Source organism: Podarcis gaigeae, assembly GCF_964106915.1.
Source record: "Podarcis gaigeae genome assembly, chromosome: 8".
Classification (NCBI taxonomy): domain Eukaryota; kingdom Metazoa; phylum Chordata; class Lepidosauria; order Squamata; family Lacertidae; genus Podarcis; species Podarcis gaigeae.
This window is the reverse complement of record NC_139684.1, coordinates 57894003-57921320: the sequence shown is the minus strand read 5'-3', so window position 1 is coordinate 57921320 and position 27318 is coordinate 57894003. Positions and strand designations below refer to the sequence as shown.

At 47.8% G+C, this 27318-nt stretch overlaps 1 protein-coding gene and 2 long non-coding RNA genes across 3 annotated transcripts; 1 reads left to right on the top strand and 2 right to left on the bottom strand.

The window, feature by feature from the left end:
- Nucleotides 1-1078: 1078 nt before the first annotated feature.
- On the bottom strand, nt 1079-27279 carry LOC310850367 (bone morphogenetic protein 8B-like). The gene is made up of 7 exons (XM_083751825.1): nt 26812-27279; nt 8713-8905; nt 6916-7064; nt 5956-6150; nt 4392-4471; nt 3053-3163; nt 1079-1502 (listed from the first exon to the last, which is right to left on the bottom strand). The coding sequence occupies exons 1-7, from the start codon at nt 27263-27265 to the stop codon at nt 1353-1355; spliced, it is 1332 nt and encodes a 443-aa protein (XP_083607951.1). The 5' UTR covers nt 27266-27279; the 3' UTR covers nt 1079-1352.
- On the top strand, nt 6972-14909 carry LOC310850473. Its single transcript, XR_014567353.1, has 2 exons — nt 6972-7083; nt 14067-14909. It is a non-coding gene; the product is annotated as an uncharacterized lncRNA (long non-coding RNA).
- On the bottom strand, nt 11716-14022 carry LOC310850450. Its single transcript, XR_014567326.1, has 3 exons — nt 13878-14022; nt 13810-13841; nt 11716-13434 (listed from the first exon to the last, which is right to left on the bottom strand). It is a non-coding gene; the product is annotated as an uncharacterized lncRNA (long non-coding RNA).
- Nucleotides 27280-27318: the final 39 nt, after the last annotated feature.

Below are 27318 nucleotides of genomic sequence, written 5' to 3'. Positions count from 1 at the left end.
AATGAAGACATTTCTGTGGGTTGTGGCGTCCAGAGGAAGGCTTGCTGCAAAGAGGAAAGCCTGGGGCAAGGAAACTGCTCCATATGCTCAGTGCCCTTATTCATTTGCTCTACTTGGGGGAAGGGGGTGCAGCTCCCACTTCTGCTTGGATGGCGCCCCCAAAGGGCATTGGACATAATTTTCTTCTGCATGTGGCCAACACCTTCCAGACTGATTAGACAACCTGGTTCTAGTGTAAGGTGTACGTCCAGCAAAGAATGGGCATTTTTAGGTCTGCTGGTTTCCAGAGTCCTTTTTGGCTGTTAATCCAGGGTCAATCCAGGTGTGTGTGAGGGGGGACGAGTGCCTGCTCTCTAGAAATGCCCCGGATGATTGGAACCCATTGGCTACATTATACACAAAGAGAAGAAGTGGGTGAGGAGAGCCACATTCTCTAGCTCATTTCAACAGAGGGACACTTCTTTGACCCCGGACAGGGTTAGTTAGGGTGTTCTATATTAAGGAAAACCTCATCCTCCGCAGAGCCTTCCAAAAGGTCTCTTGCAGACCTTCCTTAATGCCACATGGGAAAAGGTCTGAGACTGTCAGCTGAAGCAGAGGCCCTGGGTTTTGAGGGGGCGCCACAGAGCAGTCTCCCCTACATGGTGGCAGCCCCCAATTGCCAGGATTGTTCCTTGCCTCTGGTCCTCCTCATGTGGACATGGTTTGCATGGAAGCCTGAGATTTGGGACCCTCAGGGTTTCAAAAAAAAAGTGTGGCTGTCATGTGCAGAGCCAAAGAGATCTGATAATGTGCAGGAGGACTTATGAAAAGCTCCAGCATCCCCAAAGGGCAAAGGCGACACTCCCCAAGTGTGTTCCTCTCTCTGGACTGACCAACGCTTGCACACGCTGTTCCTTGCAAGATTTTAGACTGCCTTCTGTTTCAAAAGCCCTGAAAATGTCAGGGATGAAATAAAGTGTACAAACAGAGCATCCTAATTTGCATGCTTCTCTACCGTGGCTTTTAAAGTTTAATTTAATTTACAGTGCAGGAACTGGGCGGGGTTTTGGCACAGAATACAAAACAGGCCTATGCGTGCAGCCAGATCATGTTTTAGTTTGCTTGGCAAAGGTTCCTCTGTGGGGGATTGTTCAGTTTGTTGAGGATGTGAACCAACTGACCTCCAGCCAAACAGCCTGAGTCTGTGTCAGCTCAAGGTCAGGCGGGAAGAGCCGACTCCTTCACTTACTGCATAGTGGCAAGATTTTAGTCCCCTTCCTCTCCAACAGGTGCTCAGGGCCCGCAGACTGCCAGGGCTTCCCTCCTGCCTCTTTCCTGCATGCAGCAGCAGTCCAATGTCCACCCAGGCATCAGTGGCAGCCACACGTCTTGACCACCATGTTGCGGTGTTTCTTGAGGATGACGTTGTTGTTGCTGTCATAATAGAGGACGGAGGTGGCGCTGAGCTTGGTGGGTGCGCAGCAGGCCTTGGGGACTGTTTCAGGCTTCATCAGGTGAACCTGAAAATGGAGTTAAAGGGAGATGCAGTCATTGGAGCTCTCCTCCATCGGAAATTGTCCGGCTTGGTTGGAGCGTTGAGTATCCAGCCCCCGAGGTCCAAAGGCTGAATGTGCACACCCCCAGCCTCCCCCACCCTAGCATCTTGATTTGGAGAAGGAAAAAACTTCAAAGCAGCACTTGTGTATACGGAGAAAAGGCATCAATTTCCATGAGTAGGTTATTTGTCCGTGTTGGCAAAAATATTTATTCAAAACCGTTTGGCAGCTTGAATTGCAGTTTATGTTGGAGCCTCTCTCAAGGCACCATCGCTGGAAGGCAACTATCGAGGGGCTGGAAGTCAGATTGCAGCGGCTGTTGCTTCCACTGCACATCTACTTTTATCCCACTGAATTCCAGCTGAAGGGGAGTGGGGGATTATCACGATGTCTTTCGAGGGATCATGATGCAACCTGGAACTGCCTCCCCACCCCAATGAAGTGAACAAGAAGCTCTTGCAACAGAGGGGAGAACCGATTGGAGAGCACCTGCTTTGCAGGGAAAGACGGCCTCATGCTCAATTGCCTGTCTAAAGGCCCAATTTATGAGGTCTCTGGGGTTGCATTGGGTCCTGAGAGTAAGTGAACTCATTTCAGCATGGGAAACAGCTTTTGTAGCTGGGGTGAGAGAGATACAGCATTGCAAGCTTGCTCCCTCTGCCTCTCCTGACTTGTCCCCTGCCCATGCAAACACTAGGGCAATTGTTTTGAAACCCAGTCAGTTGGAGCCAGAGCCCTACTGGATGGGGCTGATGGAAGTTGTAGTCCAAAGATACATCACCACGTGCATTTCCACCAGGCACCAGAATTCCCTGAGGGCTGCAAGAAGGAAGGCCACCATGGCATCTATGCTTCAGCTTCCCTAAGGGCCAAACTATATATAAGATGTGTGGCTGCATTTTATAGATCTCTTTGCAATTAAAAAAAAAAGCCAGGAAAAGGAAAGACGTGATCAGGTTTGAGGTTGAAGGGAGCATTAAGGCTTTGGGTGAGGGGTGTTAACACAGGAGGAAAGATGCTGCAAGTGAAAGGCTGGGACCTGGAGCATCTGCCGCACTTGAGGGACAGATAATTAAAGCACAACCAAATCTCCCGATGTCATTGTGACATCAGATGATTTGTCAAGTGGGCAACCCTTCTCATTCATCAAACCTGGCCCGCAAGCTGTAGGAGAGAGAACTGCCCAGCCCAATCCAGTTCCCTACACTACCAAGTGTACTAAAGGGATCAGTGAAAGCTACTGACCTAAGGGGAATAGTGGAACAAGGGTGCACCCCACTTCCGATCAGAAAGGCACAGGAAGCTGCTCAAAGTCCATCTAGCTCAGTACTGTCAACTGGCAGGAAATCTCCAGGATTTCAAATGGAAGTCTTATCCCAGCCCTACCTGGAGATGCCATTGGGGATTGAACCTGCTCTGCTCCTGAGCTATGGGCTTCCCCAACACCTACAGACAATCCCCTCTAGCTTGCCTCTCTTGTTCCAAGGTGCCCTCTGCCATGCGGAGACACTGACCAGGGACTGAAGGATGGCATGATTTGTGGCATTCATGCAGGAGTCCAAAGGGAAAGCGCAGTCCCCTGCGCAGTAGAAAGCGGAGTAGCCCCGCGGGGCAATCACCCAGTCCTGGAAGAACAAAGCAAAACAACTTAGGAGAAGGTGTGGCTAAAAAAGCTTACCTGCAGCAAAGGCATTTAAAGAACTCTGACTTTACCAGTTTTCCTAAAATTAGGCTTCAATCTTAGGGTGCAGTTGGTTGCTGCGTTTGAGTTTCTGCTTGAAGTCCCCAAAATATCAGCAGCTGTCTCCACAGCAGCTCCGAGCAGGGCTTTCAGTGTGACTGCTCCTCTTGGGTGGAACAGCCTCTCCACTGAGATACAACAGGCACCTGTTATCTGCACCCTCCAGAATCAATGGAAGACATTTATCTTTTGAAAGGCTTTTTCACCTGGGTAAAAACATCTCTGTCTCAGGAGTCTTTTGGTACTGTTTTGAAACCATTTTAGTTTTTATGGCGTGTTTGCAAATGGCCTAGAGACTCACATGAAAGGTGATAAATAAAACAATAACATGATAATGATAATGAGGTCAGGGAGAGAGATCAGACACCACTGGATTCCCTTCCTCATCACCACAGAAATGTCTGTGACCCTGGCCCTTCAGACGCCAGCCCTCCAGTGTTGGCGAGGTTTGTGTTGGGGGCAGTGTGGGGTACGTTGGAGGAGGAATCTGAAGGATCCAAGCTTTCCTAGCCCCCAAACCCAGGAGAAATCTTTTTTTTTTGTTCCCAGTGGAAGGGAAATTAGTTTTTTTTAAAAAAATCCATCCTGAAAGGGATGAAGGAGCTCATTTCTACCCTGCTGGCATGAGACCACAGGGAAGGGCACTAGCAGAGCAGTGAAACTACTGCCAGCTTCACCCTTGGCTTGTACTAGCTCTAGGACTGCACTGGTAGTCTTTTTTCTTTTTCTTTTTAAGAGATCTGCGTGAGTCCCCAAAACTTCTGATATCTAAGCCACACCTTTTCTTTGTAAGTTGCTGATCAGAATGAGACACAGAGAGATCGGTACTCTGCCACAGCAATGTGGGTTAGGGGCGGTTTCCTGCATGGGAGTCTGGGTGTGCTTGGGTGCACACAAGCTGGGCTTATGGGAGCAGCGATTCACTTCTTTGGGATGCCACCTTGGGAATCCCTGAGAAAATAATGCTCTATATAAACCTGCCATGACTTTGAAAGAAATGGGTTCAGAAAGACTGAAAAGATTGGAAAGGAGAAGGGGAAGGTGATGCTAAGATATTTAACTTTTCTGGGGGAAATGACTTATGTAAAGAACAACATTTTTAAAATAGTTACCATCCATTTAAGCTCTTGAAAGTCGACATACATCTCGTGCCTTCTGCACACTTGCCGCCCTTCAGAAATGTGGACATCATCTGGGGGGGAAGGACCAAGAATGTCCATCAAAAGGCAGATGGTTCTCTATCATTCACTGAATGGGCAATAAGGCAAAGGGAAATCTGCACCATGGAAGGGCAGTGGTGGGCAACCTCTGCCCCCCCAGCAGGCCATTTGAACAACACTGTGCCTACTTGCCCTTTGCCCAATGATGTTGGGTCTAGGGCAGGCACAGATGGGGCTGCATCCGAAGGAGTTTACAGGCACTGCTGACCAGCTAAATGGACTCAGCTACCTGCCAAGCCCCGGCAGCCAGTTGATGAGCCTGGTAAGCCTCGAAGCCACAATAGATGGGAAAGAAGAGGAAATGTGTCTCCAGCATCTTTTTCAACATTACTAACATTATTAAAGCAACTGCTGGTGGGGGGGGGGGATAAAGTGGACCAGGACCAGGAACTCTATTCCCACACCATCACCCTGATGATCAAAACTGTCGCTGCTACAGGTAACAGCACAATGGATGCCTGCAGGTTCCCCTCCACCAGCCGCTAATAGTGGTTCCAGGGCAAGGGGGGGGGGGATTTGAATTAGGGGTGTGGCCTGAGCTGCACAGCTGATGCCAAGGAGACTTGGCCATTCTCTGTGTTGGTGCCCACCTTGAGGCTGTTCAGAAAGAGCTAATAGCCATGATCTCTGTGCTCTGCCTCCACAGCTGGAGACAACAATGCTTCTGAATATAGTTGCTGGAAACTGCAAGAGGGGAGAGGGCTCTTGTGCTCGGGTCCTGCTTAGGGGTTTCCCACTGGGGCATCTGGTTGGCCATATGAGAACAGGATGCTGGATGAAAGGAGCCATTGGCCTGATCCAGCAGAGGTCGGCTTATGCTTTTATGTTTCGAGCCAATTGCTTTTCTCCTTGGCACTTGGTTGCATCAGGATCTTTCTTGTGGTTTTTATCATTCGTTTTAACCTGGCGTGGTTTATATTTCACTAGCCAGTGCTGGGCAGTGCCTTTATTAGGACCAACCCAAAAGCCACAACAGAATTCTCCAGATCTCTTCCTAGGTGCTACAGAAAGTTCTGTGTGTCACAGGGGATGGAATAAAAAATCAGTCTGGAAAGCCCTGAACCAGAGTTCATTCCAAAGACAGAGGCTGGGCACAGACTGAATTAGTCTCTGCCAAGTGCTGGCAGGCATCAATTTACAACCTAGGATTCTGGGGTGAAGAAGCAATGGCTGATTCCCCATTTCTTAAGACCCAATTCCACAATAAGCTTCCAGGTGGAAGCATCCTAGTTCCCTTGTTGCTAACAGCCTGCCAGTCACCTCGCAGCACTGAAGGGCCTGCTGGATGCCAGGTGCAGTAGCCTGCTTCTGAGTCCATGCTGGGGCTGCATCTGAAGAAGACATGTGCCTGAGTGACAGAACAAATGACCCTCTGTGGCTCAGCCTGGGGGCAAAGTCTGACTATCCTTCACTAAGCCAATTCCCTAGCTGCTTCTACAGCCCTTCTGCTCCTTACCAAATGCTCCTGGGAGCCTGTTTGAGTGGGGGAAGCTGTGGCTCTTCTTGTGCTGCCTCTTCCTCAGGTGCTTGGCTGCACGCGGGACTCTGACTTGGTTTTGGCTTGCCCGGAAAAATGTCACCACGAAGGGCTGCTTGGAGCGCGGTCCGCGGCGACCCAAGAGGCCAGCTGATCCAGGATCAACACTCTGTCCTGCAGAATCCAAAAAACAAACCCTTTCCACTATGTTAATACTGCTGTACATCAGATTAATAGGTGGGGGTGTTAATCTGTTTAGGGGTCATTGCCCAGGGCACCCCACTAGGGAGGATAAGAATCCTGAAAAGGGAGAACAGGCACACAGAGACTCTGGTGCTTTCCTTGGCAGTTAGCAAATGGCATTTTCAAGTTTTCAATGACTAGATAGAAATCGGATTATAGTCATAATGTGCTTTGCCTTCCTCGAAAAGTTATCTTCCATTTTTTGAGGCCTTTCCAACTTTGATATATATCAGGCTACACATTTAATCTTATTTGCCTGTTGAAATTTGTATCCTGCCTTTCCACCAAAGGGTGCTCAAGGCTTTCCAAATGTCTCATATTATTGCCCTGCCAGCTGCTCTTTCTTCCTAGAGTTTTGCTGCTTAGGCTGCTTGGTAAGTAGTGTTTCTTTTCTTTTCATATAACGGGTGCTATATGAGATCTAAATGGAACCCCAGCCAGTAATCTGGCTGCTGCCTTTTGGACATATGGATACTTTTGTAAACCTATTTGTTATTTTTTATGCTATGGAGCGATACAATTTTTTAATATAAATAAATAAGCCGTACGTGAACAGAGGATGGTTCCATATGCAATACCACCTTATCAAGTTTGCTGCTCTTGTTCTCTACAACCAACATAACAACTCTTACCACGAAATGGGATTCCTAAAAACTGCAAAAAAAATCAATCAATCAAAAATCCCATTAGCCTTACCGTCCTCTGTCTCCACATAGAGCCTTAAGCCCAAGTTGTATTTGCGGTGTAACAGCCAGTGATTACTTGCAGCTGCGACGTCGAACACCAGCCAGCCCTCTGTCCCAGCCAGGATATCCTGGAGGTCCAAGAGAAGCAGGTCTGAGTCCCTGGAGTAGCAGAAAGCAAGTATAAGAACAGCTGCTCCAAGTACAAAATGCTTTTTTTAAAAGAAACAACAACACTGTGATACAAGGCAGCCTTCCCCAACTTAGTGCCCCACTGGAAGACTTAGGGTACAACTCCCATCAGACCCAGCATCATCTGAATGTGTTATCTGGGGGCTGATGGAATCTGGAGGGCACTAGGTTGGCGAAAGCTACTATCTGGCTTCCCCAAGATTTTATAGATTTCCTGCAAGATTTCCTGTAAAGGAAATTTTCTTTGCAGCAGTTACTTCTTATTTTCTGCATTTGTTCACTTAATATTTGTATGAATGGTGCACCTGTAGTGTTGGTGCATTTATTTAAAAGTTACTTCCTATATTTCACAGGGGATTCTCCCTACCTAGTAAACCTTTTTGCATTCTGATTCTGGGATCTGTATGTGTAAATTTTAAAATAATTGGAATGACCTGAGAATACTGGGCAGGGCTGTAGCTTAGTGGTCAAGCATCTGCTTTACATGCAGTAGGTCCCAGGCTCAATCCCTGGCATCTCCCGGCAGGGGTGGAAATGTCACCTGTCTGAAAACCTGCCAGTCAGTGTGGACATTATTGAGAGATGGACCAATGATCTGACTTGGTGTAAATGAACTTCCTTTTCTGTAAAAATGACTGTATATATTTGAAAGAAGGAATGTAGCTCAGCGATAGAATATCTGCATTGCATGCAGAAGTTCCCAGGTTCAATTCCCAGCATCTCCTGGAAAGTCGCTGCTGAGCTAGATGGACCAATGATCTGGCACTGAGTAAGGCAGCTGTCTATGTTCCTAACCCATAGGGAATGTCTCCTGTATGACTCTCAATAGAATGTTGTTACTTGCAGTCTAACATGATGTAGGAGTTCTTCCTGTGGGATACTGCCTGTAAGTGCAGCCGAGGGGGACTTTGGCCCTGTGCATCTAGTTAGGCTCACCAGGCCTTCTCATTTAGCCCACAAGGCCATTTGGGGCAACCAACATGTGACATCATCCTATGCCAATCCCAGCAACTGTGGCAATTTTGGGGCATATTTTTTTTTTTTGCAAAGCCAGACTTTCTACAACTTTCCACATATGCTGCCATGCAAGGCATGGCTTGAGAACTGCTTCCCAACTTGACTAAGGCATAAAATTGCTGAGCTGCTCTCTTCTTATCCAGGAAGCAAGAGGAAGCATCTGCCTCTAAGGATGCTGCTATGAGCCTGAAATGCTATCCACCTTCAGCTTGCAGCATCCAGAAACTGCTTTCCTGCTCCTCCTTCCATCTCCCAGCTCCTCAGATCATCACTTTGCTATATCTGATGGGAGTCTGCAATTGGATATGAGCTTTTTTCTACTGCATTAATTTCCAATATGTTCTGTGAGGCTCATGATGAAACTTTTGCAATGGATGTTTGTTCTTTGATTTGGCTTGGCTTTTTAAAAAATGCCATAACCACAAATACCTTACCCTACCTGGTACTCAGCAAATGTTTCGGCTGGGTTTTAATTCAGCCCTTGGGCTACAAGCAGTTCCCTACTCCTGCTCCAATGGGATTGTAATGTCGAACAGTTATTAGTCCCCATGGTTTGACAGTTGTGTGTTCTGGGTCAGAAGTTAGTTTGCTCTTACTGTACCTGTTAGAATGTTCTTGGACAATCTCATATATGCTGACATGAAGGGTTTTGTTGACATGCCAACTGAAGCTTTGCATCTTGTAAATTCGGAATTCAGCCGCTGTCACAGACTCCCCTGTTGGGATCTGTGTCAAGTCGAACCTGAATTCCTTCCAATAAGGCTTCTGGTGGAAGATGTCCCAATCTAGTTCAACTGGAAAGAATTGGGACATGATTACACACACACACGCACACACCCCCAACACATGGATTATTGGGACATCTTTAAGCCACATTCTCTATTGTTGTTGTTTACTGAATTAAGTCGCTTTAACTTGCCTGGTGCAACCCAAAGTGACTTACAACTGAGGACAGACAAAAAACCCCCACATAGATACATTAAAAAAAAGCAGAAAGAAATACATTAAAAATATCCCACCCACTTCTAAAAGGCCACAGATAGCTAAAGGATAAAGGCTTGGTTATAAAGGAAGGTTTTTGCATGATGCCTAAAGATATATGATGGCACGAAGCAAGCCACCATAGTAAGCAAGCCACCATAGTTATCACAGTGTTGTATACATTTAAAGACAAACCAATGCAATGATCATTTAAAAGAGCAGAATGCTAAACACCAGTAAAATCTTAATAAAATAGCCAAATAAAATATCAGTTAACTAAAAAAAGGAGGTGATTTATTTTATTAATTTTCACTACACAGTTTGATGCTGTCCTTTTGCTATGCTTGGAATGCACTTTAGCCTTCACTCCACATTACTCAAATCTTATTTATTTACTACATTTCTATTTCACCTTCCCACGAAGGAGCTAAAGGTGGTTGTTCCCCTCCCCACTTTATCCTCACAACAGCCCTGTGAGGGTGAGAGACTGTGACTGGCCCAAGGTCACCCAGTGAGCTTCACAGGTAAGTAGGGCTTTCCACCTCCCTCTCCCAGATCCTAGCCCAACACTCTAACCACTACATAGCACTGGCTCTATTTACTTAGTTTAAAATACATACAAGTTTAGCACACACCCAATCTGCCAGGAGAAAATGCCTTCTGAAAACTTTGTTGACTGAAGGTTGAGGGGTGGCAAAGGCAATGGATGTGAGTCAATCTATGTAACATAAAACACATGTCCTCCTCCTAAGGAGGGAGGTAAAGCATCATGAAGTTATGGGTCACATTTTTTCACAGGGAATTTCCCCTCCTGACTAATCAATATGTCTCACAGTTCTTCCATGGCTTAGAAGCACAGTCGTCATATGGTAAAAGACAGATAGATACAGCTGCAGAGATGCAGCATTAAAATAATAAAATAAAATAATGGCAGAATCTCCTTTGGTTGCAAGCTCTTAATCTATAACACACGCTATAGGAGTAACAGAATTAAACTGGCCCTGGGCGAAGCCAGGATTTTTGTTAGGGGGGCAGGCCTTTTGAGGGGGCAGAACCTCAGTTAGTTATGTATTTTTATTGGTTTTTATTGATTTAGGGGGGCAGCTGCCCCCTGCCCCTCCCCTTGGCTACGCCCATGAAACTGGCTCTCAAAACCTGGCAAGGGGAACAAAGGATGTACAAGAACAAATGCCATTGATCCACTTTATTTTCAAAGAAAACCTCTGAAAGCCATCTCTCAGGCCACACTAGTAAGATCCTCCTGTACCTTTCTTGATTTCAGCTCACAGCAGTTCAGCGGTCAGGAGAATTAGGAGAGAATTGCACTCCCTAGCGTTCCATAGGGCATCCTTCGCCAACCTGATGCTCCCCCATAAACATCTGGAGAGCAGCAGGTTGGGGGAGGCACTTTAGCATCCTGGAATTTAGTGGTTGTTAAGTAGCAGTGCAGAGGCCTGGCGGTTAGCTGGGAGAAAACAGCTGCTTTCCTCCCCCCTTTTTGGTGTGTGAAAAGGGCTTGACTGTCTGTGACGTGCCAGGAGAGGTTAGGGTGGGCTGCGGTTTCCAAAGGAATACTTCCCTTCCCAATTAAGGGAACCGAGGCAGAGAGAACTTGATGGGGGTTGGACTGCTTGTGTTTGTTTTTATTTCCAAGTCTGACAAACATCTTCAAGTTTAGGAGCTGTCTGCTTAAGCCAGGCACACACACACACTTTATCCTTTCCTTGTTTTTCTAGCCATCTCAGCTACACTGACAGAAACCTCTCAAGCCGGGAAGCAGGTCTGTCACCTGAGCAAAGCATTTCCCACCTTCTGCTGGCATCCAAAAGGTGTCCTTGGCACCAACCAGATGACCCAACAGGAAGCCCCAAAGCACAACCTGAATGCAAGAGCCCTCTCCCCTCCTGTAGTTTCCAGGAAGATGCATTCAGAAGCATTGCTACCTTTGACTGCTGATGCGGAGCATAGCTATTGATAGCCCTCTCCCCTGTGAATTTGTCCAATTCTCTTTTAAAGCCATCCAAGTTGGTGGCCATCACTGCCTCCTGTGGGAGCAAGTTTAACCGTGCTGCATGAAGAAGTCCTTTCTTTTATCTTCCAACATTCAGATTCATTGGATGGCCACGAGTTCTAGAGTTTTGGGAGAGGGAAAAGAACTTGTCTCCACCCACTTTCTCCATGCCCAAGCATTCCCAGCTATTCCTCTTGAGTTGTCCTCCCGGTGGGGATGTGGGCCTGGTTGGGCTGGCCTAGTCATCTTCCGCTCCCATGTCATACATGGCAGTGCTGGGAAAGGCCCCTGGCCAAGTGAGCAGGCAGAGAGGCAGCCAGCACAGGCCATACTCTCCAGCTGGCCCCATGTACGTGAATGCATTGCTGCTTTGTTCCCACGGCACATGTGGGTGTTGCCTCTGCAGCATTTGTCTGGCCAAGCAATGTGATGAACAGGGAGCAAGGAGATGTTGGAGGACAGGGCTCACTTGTGCATGTGCCACACTGCTTACCTGGCAATCCCTAAGCTAGCCATTTTGATTATTTGATTGTTGTTAGCCGCCCTGAGCCCGGCTTTGGCTGGGGAGGGCGGGATATAAATAAAATTTATTATTATTATTATTATTAGCCATATGAGATAGAGGTCTCTGCCTTACAGCTAGTGTTGAAATAAGATTCAGCTGCTAGTCGAAGGGGTGAAGTGGAGGAGGCATCTTGTTTGCCTCAGGCAGCAAAACATATTGGGCTGGTCGTATTTTTAGGCACTTGGCAACTACATTTTTGGTTCTCCTGGCTTTCTGATCTCTCTGATCATTTAACATCTCTGCTCTGATTGTTTTCCGTGCTGCCCTTTCCTCTTGGCAACATCGTTTTAATGTCATTTTGCTGCCTTTTTGTAACCTACTATAAATTGCCCTGGGACTTTTTAATTGAAGGGTGGCATTAAAGCAAGCAAAGGCAGTGATAGTTGGATGGGTTCAATTTTATATTTGTTCAGGGGGTGAGGAGACAGTCTCAAAAGCTTTGTGTGCTCCCAGACTACCACCCCTGCATCTAAGAATGTGACCATATTATAAAGCACAGGAGCGTGTAAAAACACTGTTTTTGCACTCATGGGCAATTTCTAAAAACAGAGGTTCTGGGGGCCAAGCCAGAATAGAAGGTTAGATACCTTTACCCCATGGTGTGTGTGTGTGTAGCTCATGATGATTGTTAAAAGGAAAGGCAACCTTCATGTGCTCAGATGCACTCTTTACTTTAATCTGCCCTTTATTTTCAGGCTGAGACCTGCCTCCTGCACATTCCAAAAAATGCTGTTACTCCACTAATGGTGCCTGCAGGCCAGGCACCCAGAGAACATTTCTCACCTTGGGGATTGTAAATGAAGTTCATTAGTACTATGCAAACACTGAAAACAAACCTAAACCAAACCCACATGTTCTTTCCCATCTGTTTACAGGATTATGGAAGTTTAATAGAGACGTTATTTAGCTTTGAGGCACTCTGCAATCAAAGGGGAGGGGAACCCCTTTTCCTAGAAATGCTTCTTACTAACCAACTGCCAGGGCAGGATGGAGGGTTGTGAGGGGAAGAACTTAGGCAATAACTTCTCTGGGATTTATTACTTAAAGCAATCGTGTGCTTGTTTGGAAAAGCAAAGGGTTAAGAGCATACATCTTCACATCCCAATGCACTTTGACCCAATAAAACTGGTTAAGCAAATATGTTTATCTTTTAATGTACATCCAAGCACTATTCTCCTCCTACTTTATTTCACTGATTTATCTGATGTGGAACTACTACTACTACTACTACTAATAATAATAATAAAATTTATTTATACTCTGCCCTCCCCCCGGCCAGAGCTGGGCTCAGGGCAGCTAACATCAGTAAAATTACAGTAAAAAACCTAACAGGGGGGAAACCCCCAATTTAAAATACAGGTTAAAATGCAATCTAAAATGCAGCCTCATTTTAAAAGTAGTCCATAAATCAAAACCATAAGGGGAGGGAAACACAAGGGTCAGACTGAGTCCAAACCAAAGGCCAGGCAGAACAGCTCTGTCTTGTAGGCCCTGTGGAAAGGTGTCAAGTCCCTCAGGGCCCTAGTCTCTTGTGACAGAGCGTTCCACCAAGTCGGGGCCAGTACTGAAAAGGCCCTGGTCCTAGATGAGACCAATCTAACTACCTTGCAACCTGGGACCTCCAAAATGTTGTCATTTGTGGACCTTAAGGTCCTCCACAGGGCTTACCAGGAGAGGCAGTCCTGTAGGTATATGGATCCTAGTGGACTTTGGCTGTCTGTTGTTGGAGAGTTTAAGCTGTGTCTCCATCTATATCCCATCTGTGCCTTTGTAAAAAGGTAAAGGTAAAGGTACCCCTGCCCGTACGGGCCACTCGTGTCCGACTCTAGGGTTGTGTGCCCATCTCACTTAAGAGGCCGGGTGCCAGCGCTGTCCGCAGACACTTCTGGGTCACGTGGCCAGCGTGACAAGCTGCATCTGGCGAGCCAGCGCAGCACACGGAATGCCGTTTACCTTCCCGCTAGTAAGCGGTCCCTATTTATCTACTTGCACCCGGGGGTGCTTTCAAACTGCTAGGTTGGCAGGCGCTGGGACCGAGCAATGGGAGCGCACCCCACCGCGGGGATTCGAACCGCCGACCTGGCGATCGGCAAGTCCTAGGCGCTGAGGTTTTACCCACAGCGCCACCCGCGTCCCTGTACCTTTGTAAATAACCACAAATATTACAAAACACCTGTTATGTACTGAGTTTCCAAGTATATTTCAACACCCTAAGCCTCCAGTGGCTGTTTTCCTCAAGGAAACCAAGCCTGGGGGAGGGCCATACTCCATAAGCTTCTCATGGTTGGAAGGTGAAAGAGAAGACCAAACAAACAAACAAACAAACAAACAAGTGTGTGTGTGTGTGTGTGTGTGTGTGTGTGAGCGCGCGCCCCCACACACTCACACACTCTCTCAGGACTGCCTTTCAGGGATGCTTGATGATGACAATTATTCATCTACACTGGGGGATCCTGATAATCACTTGCTGCTGCTCTGAAACACTCTGGGCGTCTCCATGCAGGCTTAATTTGCAAATGGGCCATTGTTATGTCCCAAACAGAACCTTGGCAACAGGCTTTTAAAAACTCTTTGACTTTTCCATGGAAAGGGGATATCTGGATTATGGGCTGACATTTTGATGCCAACCATGCCATGTGGGTGCTGCAAAAAGATGGCATGCACGATGCACCCATCCCACAATAAACACCCATATGGAAGCAGCCAGCAAAAGTCACCAACCTAAGACACTGGATGCTTTGAAAGACAACCAAGGAACATTGAGAGGGAGAACAGAGCCTACAATGACACCTGCATCTGAAGGTTAATCCACCTGGTGACCAAGGACATCCCACCTAGCCCTGCCTTTACAAATGGTACAAATGGAAATTTTGAGACCCCTGTAGGCATCCTTTGCATTGGACACTGATGATTTATGCTCATGATGATATTGGAGCAGCTACATGCAAACCCACTTCCAATGCTGTTTGTACCTGCATATGTTTTGAGGTGGATAGATAGCTTTTAAAATGCAGTAAAATGGATATGACATAGTTTTCTGATAAGGTACCTCTGAACCCATTCCAGCATGGCAGAGAGGCCCTTGTGTGGTACTACTGAGGCACAGGAGAGGCAGGTTCATGCTCTGGCAGCACCAAAACCCTGATGCTGTGTACTCTACAGACACGGCACCAATTCCTAGCTTCTAGCCATTGCTATCTTTCTCTAAATCATTTGCTAATAAAACCATGCTAGATGGAAAGTCCTAGGACTGTGTCCTTTAATAATGAAATCAAAATAGTTTGAGGCTACAGAAAACACAGCTTGATGTTATTTGGCATGTTAATTGCTTTTGTGTTTGCTTCATATTTTCCACTCTCTTTTGTTAACTCTGATCATCATGTCAGGCTGGATGTTTACATAAGGGGAGTGAGCGACGGAGGGCCCTTCTCCCAAACAGAATGCTGAGATTTTAATTATGCATCTCTGTCTTTTAAAAGTCATTCCTTCCAGCTACTGGGTTCACCACAAACTCCTCATTTTGTTTTTAAAGAAAATAAAGGCGACTCTGGCAGGGTGCCCGACCCTGGGCGGATGCGGACACAGCGCTCTTCCTGGCCAGAGGTCTGGGCCTGGCAAAGAGGGATGGGCAACTCTGCTGCCACTGAAGGAGAGGAGGAGGAGGCAGAACTCACCACAGGCAAAGGAAGCAGCCAAAACATTTTGGGAGTGCTGAGGGTGTTTCAATGAGAACATAAGAAGAGCCTGCAGCTGGATCAAGCCAAGATCTAGATTGGCATTCTGTTCTTGCAATGGTCAACCAGATGCCTGTGGGGAAATCTGCAAGCAGGATTTGAGCACAGTAGCACTCTCGTGTTGCTCAAACGCACACACATTTTTACTGTCCTGTTGTGAGCTTGGGGGTGGGGAGTGGGAGCATCCACAGGCTTTCATCATGGTTCAGTTTGAGCCTGGGCACAGCCAGGCTCTCATGGGCTGGACTACCACACTGCGCCCTAGGTGGGGCTGCCTTTGAAGAATGTTCAGAAGCTGCAGCTGGCACAGAACAAAAAGAAAAAAGGTTAGCCGTGTTGGTCCAGACAAAAAACTCAGATCTATATTAGGACTACACCTAGTTTCAAGTTCCCCAGAGCTCTTCATTAGGCTGGATGCTAAAGAAAGCAAATTCTTTTGTTACCATCAGCTAATATGTTCTCCTCCACTTGCTTTGTTTACTATCTGGCCTGATGTTGAGCTCTGAACAATTCAAAAGATTGCCTGCTCTTTCTGTGATATTTTGGTTGGCCTAATAACGTGGGTGGTTTTTTTTATGTCTGATGCAGAATGAAGCTCTCGGGATGCTGACAGGAGCTTGCTACTCAGAGTATGTGACTCCTTTGTCATCTAAATTGGCTCTCAGTTTGCTTCCACTCTAACAGCTGGCTGTCACCTTTAAAGTCCTATACCTGGTACCCTACAGATGTTCCAGGCAACACCCACCAGCCCCACTGTAGAATGCTGAGGCTGATGGGAGTTGTAGTAAGGTTACAAGATTTTTTTCAATGAATCCGGGGACACTTTTCAACTTCCAATAGATGGATTTTGTCAGGGGACTGATTTGTAAATCTGGAGACTGTCCATAGGAAACGGGGACATCTGGTAACCTTAAGTTGTAATTCAAAATACCTTGAGGGCACCAGGCTGGGGAAGGCTGCCCCATATAGATTGATTTCAGGGTATCTAAAGGACTACCTGCTCCTCCCCAATGATGGCCCACCTCTTAAGAGATCCCCGGGTGGCTTTGCTCTGTGCCCCACCATTGTCTGCAGTGCAATTGGGGAATGCAGGGTGGGGAGCAGATAGGCACTGATTTCTCAGTGGAAACTCCCCCTCTCAGCAGCTCTATTTAAGTGTGCTTTTAATATCATCTCATATTTGTGCCCCACTGTATCTCCAAGGGCAGCACCCTTTTTTTGTCCTCACAACAGCCCTGTGAGGAGCCTGGCCCAAAACCAGGGCTTCATGGCTAAGGGTAGATTTGAACTAAAAGCTTCTCCACAACAGCATCAGCTCCTGACCAAGTATTAATTTTGAAAGCTAATTGTATTTCAGTTCATATATAGGTTTGAGAAGTGCAAACTAGGTAGTTTCTCATTAAAACGCAAACAAAACTCCATCCCTTCCAGCACCTTTTCCATTTCTGCAGATAATTCCAGTATATTTATTTTCTACATCTTCCAGCATGCCCCATAAAAAAATCTCTGCAGGTCTGCACACAGGACGTCTTTTACACCCCTGCCAGTTTCAAGGTATTTTTAGCTTCAGCCGTGTGTGTGTGTGTGTGTGTGTGTGTCAGTGTCATTTTATTCTATAAATTACACCTCCACTGTAATTATACTAGTCCCTGCTGCCTCAGAGTGGTCCATGTGCCTTTTTCGGACACTAAATTAAAAGGAAATTCTGGCACACCGAACCACATAAAGAATCTGAAGTCTTAAAATATATTCGAATGAGATGCAGAAAGAACTCTATCTATCAGAATCCATGCCAAAAAAATAAGCCGAATGCAATACTTTGTCTGGAAGGGAGAGTGTGGAACACTTCAGCCCCCCAGCCTTATATAAGCTGCTTACACAACCAGACTTTCATGGGCAGAAACCATCTTTCTCGCTCTCCCCCTGCGACTTAACAGGTACTTTGAGGTACATACACAAAGATGTATCTGCCCCCCCCCCCCATGATGAGCTGCCCATCTTCCCAAGAGCAGACATAGAAAAGAAGAGGCTCCTTGACCTGAACTTCTCTTCCTGTAAAGGGCCTCTCTAGCTTTCCAATATTCAGGGTCAACCCTATCATAAGACAGAATGGGGCAGTCGACAGATGCTGAAGTGTGGAAAGTGAATGGGCTTGCTCTGTGCCTCCTCAGTTGAAGACAGTGGAGGATGTGGTGTCCCACACCACTACCCCCGCGGTTAAGGATCCCATTGCCAGTGGTGGCAGGTGAGGAGGCACCATCTTGCCCCTCGCCCATAAACAGCAAAATGTCTTTGGCCAGTGGCCCTAGGGATATTCATGACACAGGTTAAGCAAGTTTTCTATCATTCCACAGCTCAGTTTATTTCCTGCATGGTTTCTTCTCATAGCAGCGCTGGGACGCCCCCAGCACTAGACCACTGAATACCATTCCTTTGGCTTCCAACCTCTTACCACACATTTCCCACATGCTTTCCAGCTCACCCTTATTAATCTAAACAAACAAAAAAACAAGCATCAAAAATTCCATACGTGGTACAGGAAAAAACCCAGACAGCTGAACGCGCCTCCTTAGCTTAGGGAATGCCAACGTGGTGCCCTCCAGATGTTCTTGGCAACCCAGCTTCCCTCATCTCTGACCACTGGCCAAGCTGGCCAGGGCTCATGGGTGTTGAGAGTCCAACATTGTCTGGAGGACACCACAGTGGCTGCCCCTGACTTCCCATCCTCCCTCATTCTTCATGCTGGTCTCCAGAAATTTAAAAATCTTCTCGGCTTCCTTCGAGGCCTGGATCCCAAGGAAGTTAGGAGTTGCCAGTATTGGCATTTGAGGGGGGGGAAAGCTTCCTGTGTGCCATTATGTGGAGAATATGGGCAGAGTTTTCTCTCTTGTGGGTAGGAAGAATCTTTTCCCACTTAATCAGTGCAACCATAATCCTTTGCTATCTGCACTGAGGTTTTATCCCCTGCCTTATGTGCAAAAACAAGAGGCCAGACCAAATCCAGCTGAAGCGCAGCTGAAGACCACCAGCCAGCAATTACACTGTCTCCGAGAGGCAACCATGTTGCCTGCCAGCTTGCCAAACACCCACTATGCTTTCCCAGGAGACCCTTCAGCTGTGGGTATGAGAGAAGTCACTCTAGCCAGCCTCAGGCTTTGCAAGAACCAGGAGCAGAAACAGCACCTGCTGTAGACATCGGGCCTGGCTTCCCACCCCAACTGGCAGCTGCCTGCCTGGGAGCCTCTGAGGTGGAGCCCTCTTAACTATAAAGGATGAGGCAGCAGGTGGGTTTAATTCAAAAGCTGCACTACTTTGTTCTGGGCTGTTCACCGTTTATTTCAAATATAGTCTGGTACCACTCCTTGCCATTGCAACAGTCAGAAAATGGGGGGGGGGGGTGGGAGAGGAAGGAGCAGCCTGCCACAAGGGAGTCTTGGCAGTGGCAGGGGGGTGGGGTGGAAACAACAGAGGGATAATGCAGAATTCAAAGCCACAAGACGTGGTGGTGGATACTTGTGGCCTCAAAAGCAGAAGCACTGGCTTGCCACACTATGAAGTAATATGCAGGACCATCTAAAGGGGGAGGCTGCAATAAACCAGAGTCCAAAATGAGCCAAGTGCACCACAAATTCATAAACTGGAAGACTACGAAAGCTGCATGGGGTCTCCATGGTGTGAGGCAGTCTGCCTCCAAATGCCAGGATAAAGAACTAGGGAGGCCATCACTGTCATACTTGGGAGCTTCCGCCCTGTCCCTGCTGAGTGAACAAAATGCCAGCCCTCTGTGGAATGTGAACCTTAAAATTGCATGCCGAAGTCCAGACCTCCCTCAAAGGCTTAATTGTTCAAGGGTTCCAACTACTGAGCAGGGAGATGAGCCAGATAAGCAGCACTGCAGCTCAGGGGCAGGGCAAAAGTCCCCAGGTTCAACTGGAGTTGGAGAGAGGTTTAACCTGGGCCTGCATCTCAAAGCGGGGCTCCAGTCCAGCAGCTTGTTAAGCTTTTAGCATTGGATAACTTTCACAAGTTGTTTCTCTGTACATCAGGCCAAAATGTTTCAACATGTTGAAGCAGGTAAACAACGATCCTCATTCAGCTATGGGGCAAAAGTGTCTGAATGGGCTTAATATCAGCAGCACTACTGCATGAAAGCTAGATTCCCCCCTCAATAGTTAGTGCATGTGCACAGAAAAAGGCTAGAAAAGCATCTGTTAAATGTTAAAAACATTCAGATTATGTCTCATTCTTTTTTCTATGTACTTTATTTGTGTGTTGTAGTTTTCCATTTTTATTATGGCTGGTGCCTCAGAAGTGGCCTGGGTCCCTCTGGACCTCTGAGAAGGCCTGTCTCCAGGTAGGGCTGGTGAACCCTCATTCCTGAAAGCCGTGAGAGTCATTGCCAGACAGTGTAGAGAATACTGTGCTCAATAGACCACTGGTTTGACACGGTCTAAGGCAACTTCCTGTATTCCTACAACTAGGGGGGTGGGGGCAGAGGTGGTTTTAGGATAGGACAACTGGTTTGAACACACTGGGTGCCGATGGCACCCCAACAAGATGTAGAACGAAGCGTGAGCCCCCTCCCCCCCGAATTTTAGCATTGCACAGGGTGCTGCTAAATTTGAGAGCCCCAAGTCTTCCACTGGTGGGGGGAAGCTGTAGAATAGCTTGGCAGGAGTTTGGACCCTGCAAGGAGGAAAGGTTCAGCCAGTGGTACAAATAGGTGAATTTGGACTTAATGGCTTTAACCGACCCTGCATGTTACTTCAGTTGAAAATCACACTGTTAACACACACACACACACACACACACACACACACACACACCACAGAACAATTGCTTCTACCTTCCTGGTACATCAAAGCAAAAAGAAAAACAACAAGAAGAAAAATTTGTCGGCCCCGATTTTTTTTTAAAGAAGAACTCTTGAGTATGGGCAGATTTGCATTGTAAAGTCATTTAAATCACAGCACCACAATGGCTAGAGGAATAAAGTAGAGCTTGCTTCAATAAAGTAGAGTGGCCTGGTGCTAAAGACATTTACTTGGGAATAAGCATCATTTTGTTGTAGGAAAGGATACTGTACTTTAAAGAACAAAAAAAACCCCCAAAAACAAGCACCTGTAACTGCGTACATGCCTATCTGCCCCCCCCACACTACAGTGAGCAGCACCTGTCCAGGAATGCCCAAACTAGCCCAGGTGCTGATGCCAGGACTGCATGCCACTGCTCTTTTCTTGTGCTGCTCTCTGAGAAACAGATATATTTTGGATATTATATATTAAATATATAATACAGAACACTAACAGGACTTTTTTCGAGCCAGAACTTAATGGAACTCAGTTCCGGCACCTCTCAGGTGGGCACCATTGCCTTTATAAGAGAACAAGAGAAGCGTTCATGGTGAGTTTCGGCACCTCTTTTTCTAGAGAAAGAGCACTAAACATTAATATCCATTTAGATAGATTGATATTAAATTCCTGGAAGTTGGGGAAATAGCCACAGTTTTTAGGCAGTCTCACTGGCCTTTTAAGAGTCGGCTACTGTTTTCAAATTACAACTCTGCTGAGCTATGGAGGCAACAGCACTGCTTTGACAGAAGGAAGATTATTGGCAGCTGCAGCTCCACCCACAATGGCAGCAGAAGCAACCGCTGATTATCCAATTGCAAAATTCAGCCACGAGGAAGCAGATGCAAACTCCCACTCTTTTCTGGATGGAGGGGGTGCTTGTGCAGGTGAAATTCCCAAGATTGTGCCCAAAGACTTTATTGGCAAGGCTGCCAAGAGCCCAGGCAAGGCCCATGCAGCAGGCCCAGCTCCATCATTCCTAGGACATAAGCAAGCCATTAAACTGGGTGGCTCCCCCAAGCTTTCTGCGTTGCCCAAAAATAGTCGCCATGGACAGCGAGCGACTCCCAGAAGACAACCTCAGTTTCCTCTTGGCATTTGGTCCAAAGCTCTTGCGGTTGAGGCAGGGAGCGCAATGCAGCTGCCCTTTCCGCTGGAAATCAGGGCGGCTAGCGAGAATCCTAAATTTAAAACGTCCTCAGAATTTCTCTGGTGCAAGAGGCCTCCCATATGTTTCCTTGTTGGGAGGCTACCAAAGATGAACTCGCCCTGCACTGAACAGGCGTGGACAGACTGGCATCTTTTATTTGTACCATACATAAAAGGCAGTATGAAAGATAGAGAAATTCATTAGAACGGGTAATGTCTGATGTCGGCGTATTTTTTTCCCTTTGAATCTGCTCAACAAAAAAACCTGAGCCTATTTAAGTGGTGTTGTGTAACAATGGAAATGAGGTGTAGTATAGAATTATTAACATTTTTGTTTTGAAACGCTGTCAGCACCACAAGATATACAATGCCTTTCACCAAACAAAAGAAAGGGCAAGTTTCGTGTCTATGAAAGAACTCCAAAATATATCTGTGTCTTTCTCCTTCCTTCTTCAATCCTTTTCTCTATGGCCCCTTCCCTTCCAAGAATTCTGGAATGTTTAAAAACCAGGAACAAATTATGCCAAACAAATTGAGGCTGAAGTTGGTTCTATTTCCTAGTTACTTAAGTTTATGTTAACATATTTTGCTAGTCCGTGATCAGAATTTGCTCCCCACCCCCCGCAACATTCAATGGTGAGCATAGCTGGTTTGTAAGCCATGAAGAGATAAAGCCCACTAATTATGGTTATCAAGAAAATTAACCCACATTTCCAGAGCACGTAGAGTGTGAAATTGCAGTGTGTTAAAACCTTTTGGCAGGAGCCTGTTGGGAAGCAACCAACTTGTTCCCGAAGCACTCCAAACCCTAAAAACCAGCAAGTGATATATGAGCAGGGAACCAATCTCATTAATGGTCTCGGGTAAGAGGGTGGTTTTATTCCCTTCCCAAACACTGGAAGCTGCCTTATACAAAGTCAGGCATATTGCCTACAGTGACTGGCAGCAGCTCTCAAGAGTTTCAGAAAGGGGACATTCCCAACCCTACCTGGATGCCATTGGGGATTGAACCTGGGACCTTTTGCATGATGAAAGTGCAATGCTGCTGGTACTGCTGGAGTGAGCTACAGCCCTCTGTGCACTCTGGCCAGATGAACAAGCCACTGTGTTGATAGCCAAAGGAACACCAGTTGGTGGGAAGACTTGAACCTGTGTTGTCTCAGAAACTGCTACAAACCTGCATCACCTCACAAACTTGGCAAAAGGGTAGATGTGGCTTCCTTTTTGCTAAATGATGAATAGTAGAGTTTGAGGGGTTTGGGTTTTTTTTCTTTAAATGCAATTCATCTTACACGACAAATTCCAGTCATCCAAGGTCTCCCAAAGGTACTTTTCACAGGAAGCTGTGGAGATCTTGAAGTGTTAGGCTAACAAAGTGAGACTTAATCTGGGGAAGACAGAGGTGACAAACTGGCAATTGGGAGTACAACCTGTTCTGGATGGGGTTGTGCTCCTTTTGAAGACTAAGTTCACAGCTAGGCTGGAGTCTGCACCTGGATATATCCAGGTAGTGGCTGAGGCTCTGAATGCTCCAGGTACACCAGTGGACTATACAGTAGGTGGACTATAAAGGCAGGTAGGCACAAAGCTGCCCTGCTTTCCATGGGGAAATGCACAGCAAGCTTCCAAGTCAAGGGTTGGCAACATGGTCATGCTCGCTAGCAGTGACAGCTAGTGCCCACTGCAACTGGTAAAGTGGAAGACAGGGAGGTCAACAGTAGGTGGTGCTAGAGCCAACAACAGGCAGAACCAACTGAGTCTACTTTTGTCCCCTTCTTTCTCCCTTCCTTAGTTGTGCAAGAGCAACACTGAGACATGGCAGGCAGTGCCACAAACCTGGAGAGGTTGCAAGTGTGAAGGTAGGCAGGTGGAGGCTGGCTAAGGAAAAACTGAGCTTGGTGGGGCAGATGGGAGTGGGACTCCTCTTCTAAGCCATTTATGCAGATATCCCTCCGGAGGCCTAAGCTGGTGCCTCTTGTGCATTCTGCACACAAAGCAAGCACCTTCGTGCATTTGGGCTAACTCCTCCATACAATAGTCTTTATGAGTGCAAGAGCCCCTTCATAATAGACCTCTCACTTCTGGGAGCTTGCACCACCTCCCTCCCATTAAAACAGGGGTAGGCAGCCCTCCATCTTGCTGGACTACAACTCCCATCAGCCCTAGCCAGCTTGGCAACTGGCCAGAAATGATGGGTGTTGTAGTCCAAAAACATTTAAAAGGGCTCATTGTCTTCCTTCCCCTCATTTTTTTTGCCAGAACCCACAGAAAGGCACACCAATGTTTCCCCATCAACCTTTCCCACAGTTACAAATGTCACCTGCCTCTTATGTGGATTCTTCCCACACACTTCAAAGCTAATTAGGATATGTGCTTTAATTAGCTTCCTAGTATTGCTTGGGGGATTTGGCACCAGCTACAGGGCGGGATTCCCGCTGTGGGGTGCAGTGAGAAGGAAGAGAAGTACTCCCCACTTCCCGTATCTGGAATGCTAATATGTATCCCCCACTTCCAGTATCTGGAATGCTAATGTGTAACCCCCACTTCCCGTATTTGGAATGCTAATATGTGCAAATGCAAGACCAGAGCTGGATCAGAGCCTGTGTTCTGTCACCCAAGGCGGGCCTTTTAATCATTACCCTATTTTTCTCACTGCTTGGCAAGAGCATGAGCAGAATAGGCAAAGCTAGACCAGGATTGTGCCACTTTAACCAATACTATGGGCAGCATTCACGTGCAATGCTGAATGGTTTAAATAGGGCAGTAATGCAAGCTGGCATTTTAATAACAACCACCTTGTGTGGGTGCTGCAAAATAGCTTGCATGAGCAGGGACCCCCCATCCCAGAATAAAGGCCCACCTGGAAGCACCTACAGATTTGCCCCAGGATTGACTGTGCTGCTGGACAATGAATGTGGGGAGGATTGTGTCTCACATAAATTAATGGGACAGGGTTGGGAGGGAAAGAAGCCATTCAAGGCTGCTTCCTTCAGGCCAACTTAGACATTTCAATCTGATTGCATCTATTTCATACCGGTTCTTGAATTGTTACCTACCGCGTACCCTCAGGAGAGGGCCAGCTCGAAATTGAAGTATCACATGAGGGATGCAGGTTATGGAACAGCCGCTTCATATACTGCTCACACAACCAAGTTTCAGTAAGTCAGCAGTTCAGAGGCACAAGAACTGGCTCAACAGGATTCCAGTGCCTCTTTGCTTGCCACCTGCAATGGGACTCCTTGGAATCTTTGCTCCAAGTGTCACAAGGCTGCGAGCCTGGTCCAGCCAGAGGGGAAGCCCCACCTTGGCTCTCAATGCTTGATCCACCCCACTTTCCTCCCTCTTGCCCTCGAGTGCTGATGGAGCAGTGACCCCCATCAAGCGGGATGCTTGGCAGTAGGTGGCAAAGAAGCCCTTGAGTCCCCTGCTCTCCATCCAACCCATTCTGGCTTGGCCACATTGCTCTTCCTAGTTGTGATAAAAGGCAGTTGTGCTACATTTCACCATGAGAACACCCCACCCAGGCTCCACCAGTCACTCACTGCTAAAAACCACCACCTGCAAGTTACAGAGGGGCAACATGTGCATGAGGGCAGGTCAGGGCGCAATCAGCACAGTTAAGTCATCAAGCTTATCAGGATGCTGGTCCTGATGTGGCTGCATGCTTCAGCATCCCCATAAAAAAACAGAATGCAGAAAACAACGGCAAAAAGCACCAGGCTAGTCTATACACAGGGAGTTGGAGGGAGAGAATCATTTGAATGTACTGTACTAAGATGTAGCACAGGGTGGCCACAGGACCCCTTTGGCTCCTGGATGGACTGCACAGTGGTCCTTCAAGGACCGGCTGTTTGCTCCCCACCCCCCAGGCTGCAAACAGCCAAATAACATTATACCCTAAGATGGATTGTGAATCTGGACTAGTCCTATAATCCTCAAAGTACAGACAGGTTGGAATTCTGCCACCCAGACTGATATGCCTCCCCAAAATAAAGCCAAAACAATGATATGCCATCAAGTGGTAGGGAAGTTCCTGAAGCCTTCAGCTTGTATAAAAATGCATGCAGTCTCTCTATCTCTGCCCCCCCCCCCCGTGCTTGAAATTCTGATACTCATAGGAGCCAACTCCCAGGGGCTATGGGGTCTTCACCCCTCCAATAAAATATTTGAGGGGGCCAGGACACCCACCAAAAAGTTGATGGGTATTGCCATTCAAAGGGTGTGAATACACCACACCATGTGATTATGTTGGGGGGGCTTACCTGTCTCCCCCAATATTTTGTTCAAGTTGGCCAACTCTGCCTGTGGGGGGCTTCTTTCATTTACTGTATTATTCCAACTTGGGACAGCAAGGGTGTTGTTGCTGTTGTTGTTAATGATCACATTTCTGCCCTGCTCTTCTTGCCAACGGAGTGTGACGTGTGCATTTTCCCCCTCCCCCAATTTTTTCTGCAAGATTTGTTGGAAATAGGTATTCCTGCTGGCCCCACATTTGGAAGGTGGTACCTGAATCATGTGAAGGGAGGTTTGCTTCCTTTATTTGGTGCTTTCCCTCACCCCAGTGCTCAGTGAGTAGCTTAAGTTTCCTCTAGGACCCCCTGAAAACACCTTGCTGCCCTGTCTGCTTTCTCTTCTCAGGGTGAGATTTGTTGCCGCTGTCAGTCTCCCTCCCGCCCCATGCAGGTCTGGTGGAGAGACTGCTGGGTGGACTGCCTTGCTTGGGGTGAAGGGCTTTCCCACCCCATGGATCCATCCCTTTCAACAAACGGCTTCCTCCCCAAAGTGGGTCTGGGATTGAAGTGTCATGACATTTTGTGGGGCTCCATCGTACCACCAAGATTGCAATCCTACGCACATTCCCAAAAGGTGCAAATTTACTTCATTCTCAGTTTGCCACTTGCACAGCCTAAAGTCTGCAGACCTTGAATTCCACCTGGCCTTTTGCACACCTTAGAGGAGGCCAAGGATGGGCAGACTTCCGGCTTCTAGGATCTACTTGCTTTTTTGACTAGAACCAGAAGGTAACTCAGCTGGATCCAGGAACAAAATAATAGTTCATTTCCCTACCTCCCCCTCCCCCTCAGTACTGTAATTCAGAAAATGAGCAACCTCTGCCCAGGAATTCAGAAGCACCCAAGAAGAGCCAGTCGTCCTGACACAAACAAAACCTTATTTCTCCATGCCAGTAGCCGAATTCCGGGGTTTTGTTATTATTACTGGTCCGCACGGTGGTCCCCGGCTGCAGACCACCCTGTACCCACCCCGGCCTCGCCCACCGCTCGGCTCTCAGCCCCTGGCGTCGGAGGGCGGCCGCTCTCCCATGCCAGGTTCCTCGAGAGCAGCGCCGCGCCGGATCGCAGTGCCGTCGGAGCCGTGTAGGCAGGGCCTCCCCGCTCGCTTGCTCACTCACCCAGGTTGACGAAGCTCATGACGGTGTCGGCGCCGTCGGCGGCCCGGCTCCGCGGGGGACTCCTCGCCCAGCTCGGCGTCCAGGGGCTGCCCTCGTCGTCCCCGTCGTCGTCGTCGTCCTGGCTTGCCATCGCGCGGTACAGGTCGAGCATGAAGAGCGGCGCAGCCGAGGGCGGCTGCCGTTGCTGCTGCTGCCGGGCGGCGGCTTTGGTGCCCGTCGGGGCGGGTCGCGTCCGGGGCCGGGGTCTGCCCGGCAGGCCCAGCAGGGCCAGGATCTCGCGCTGCATCTCGCGCCGCTCTCGCCCGCTGAGCCGGCGCTGCTGGGGCGGCTGCTGCTGCTGCGGGCAGGAGGCGGCGGCGCGGCTCGACGCCCGGCGGGCCCAGGGCTCTCCCGCCAGCAGCAGCAACAGCAGCATGGGGAAGAGCAAGGGGATCGGGGCCGGCGGGAGCCGCATCCTGGCGCCCAGCTCGGCGGTGGCAGCAGCAGCCCGGCCAGGGCGCAGGCGGA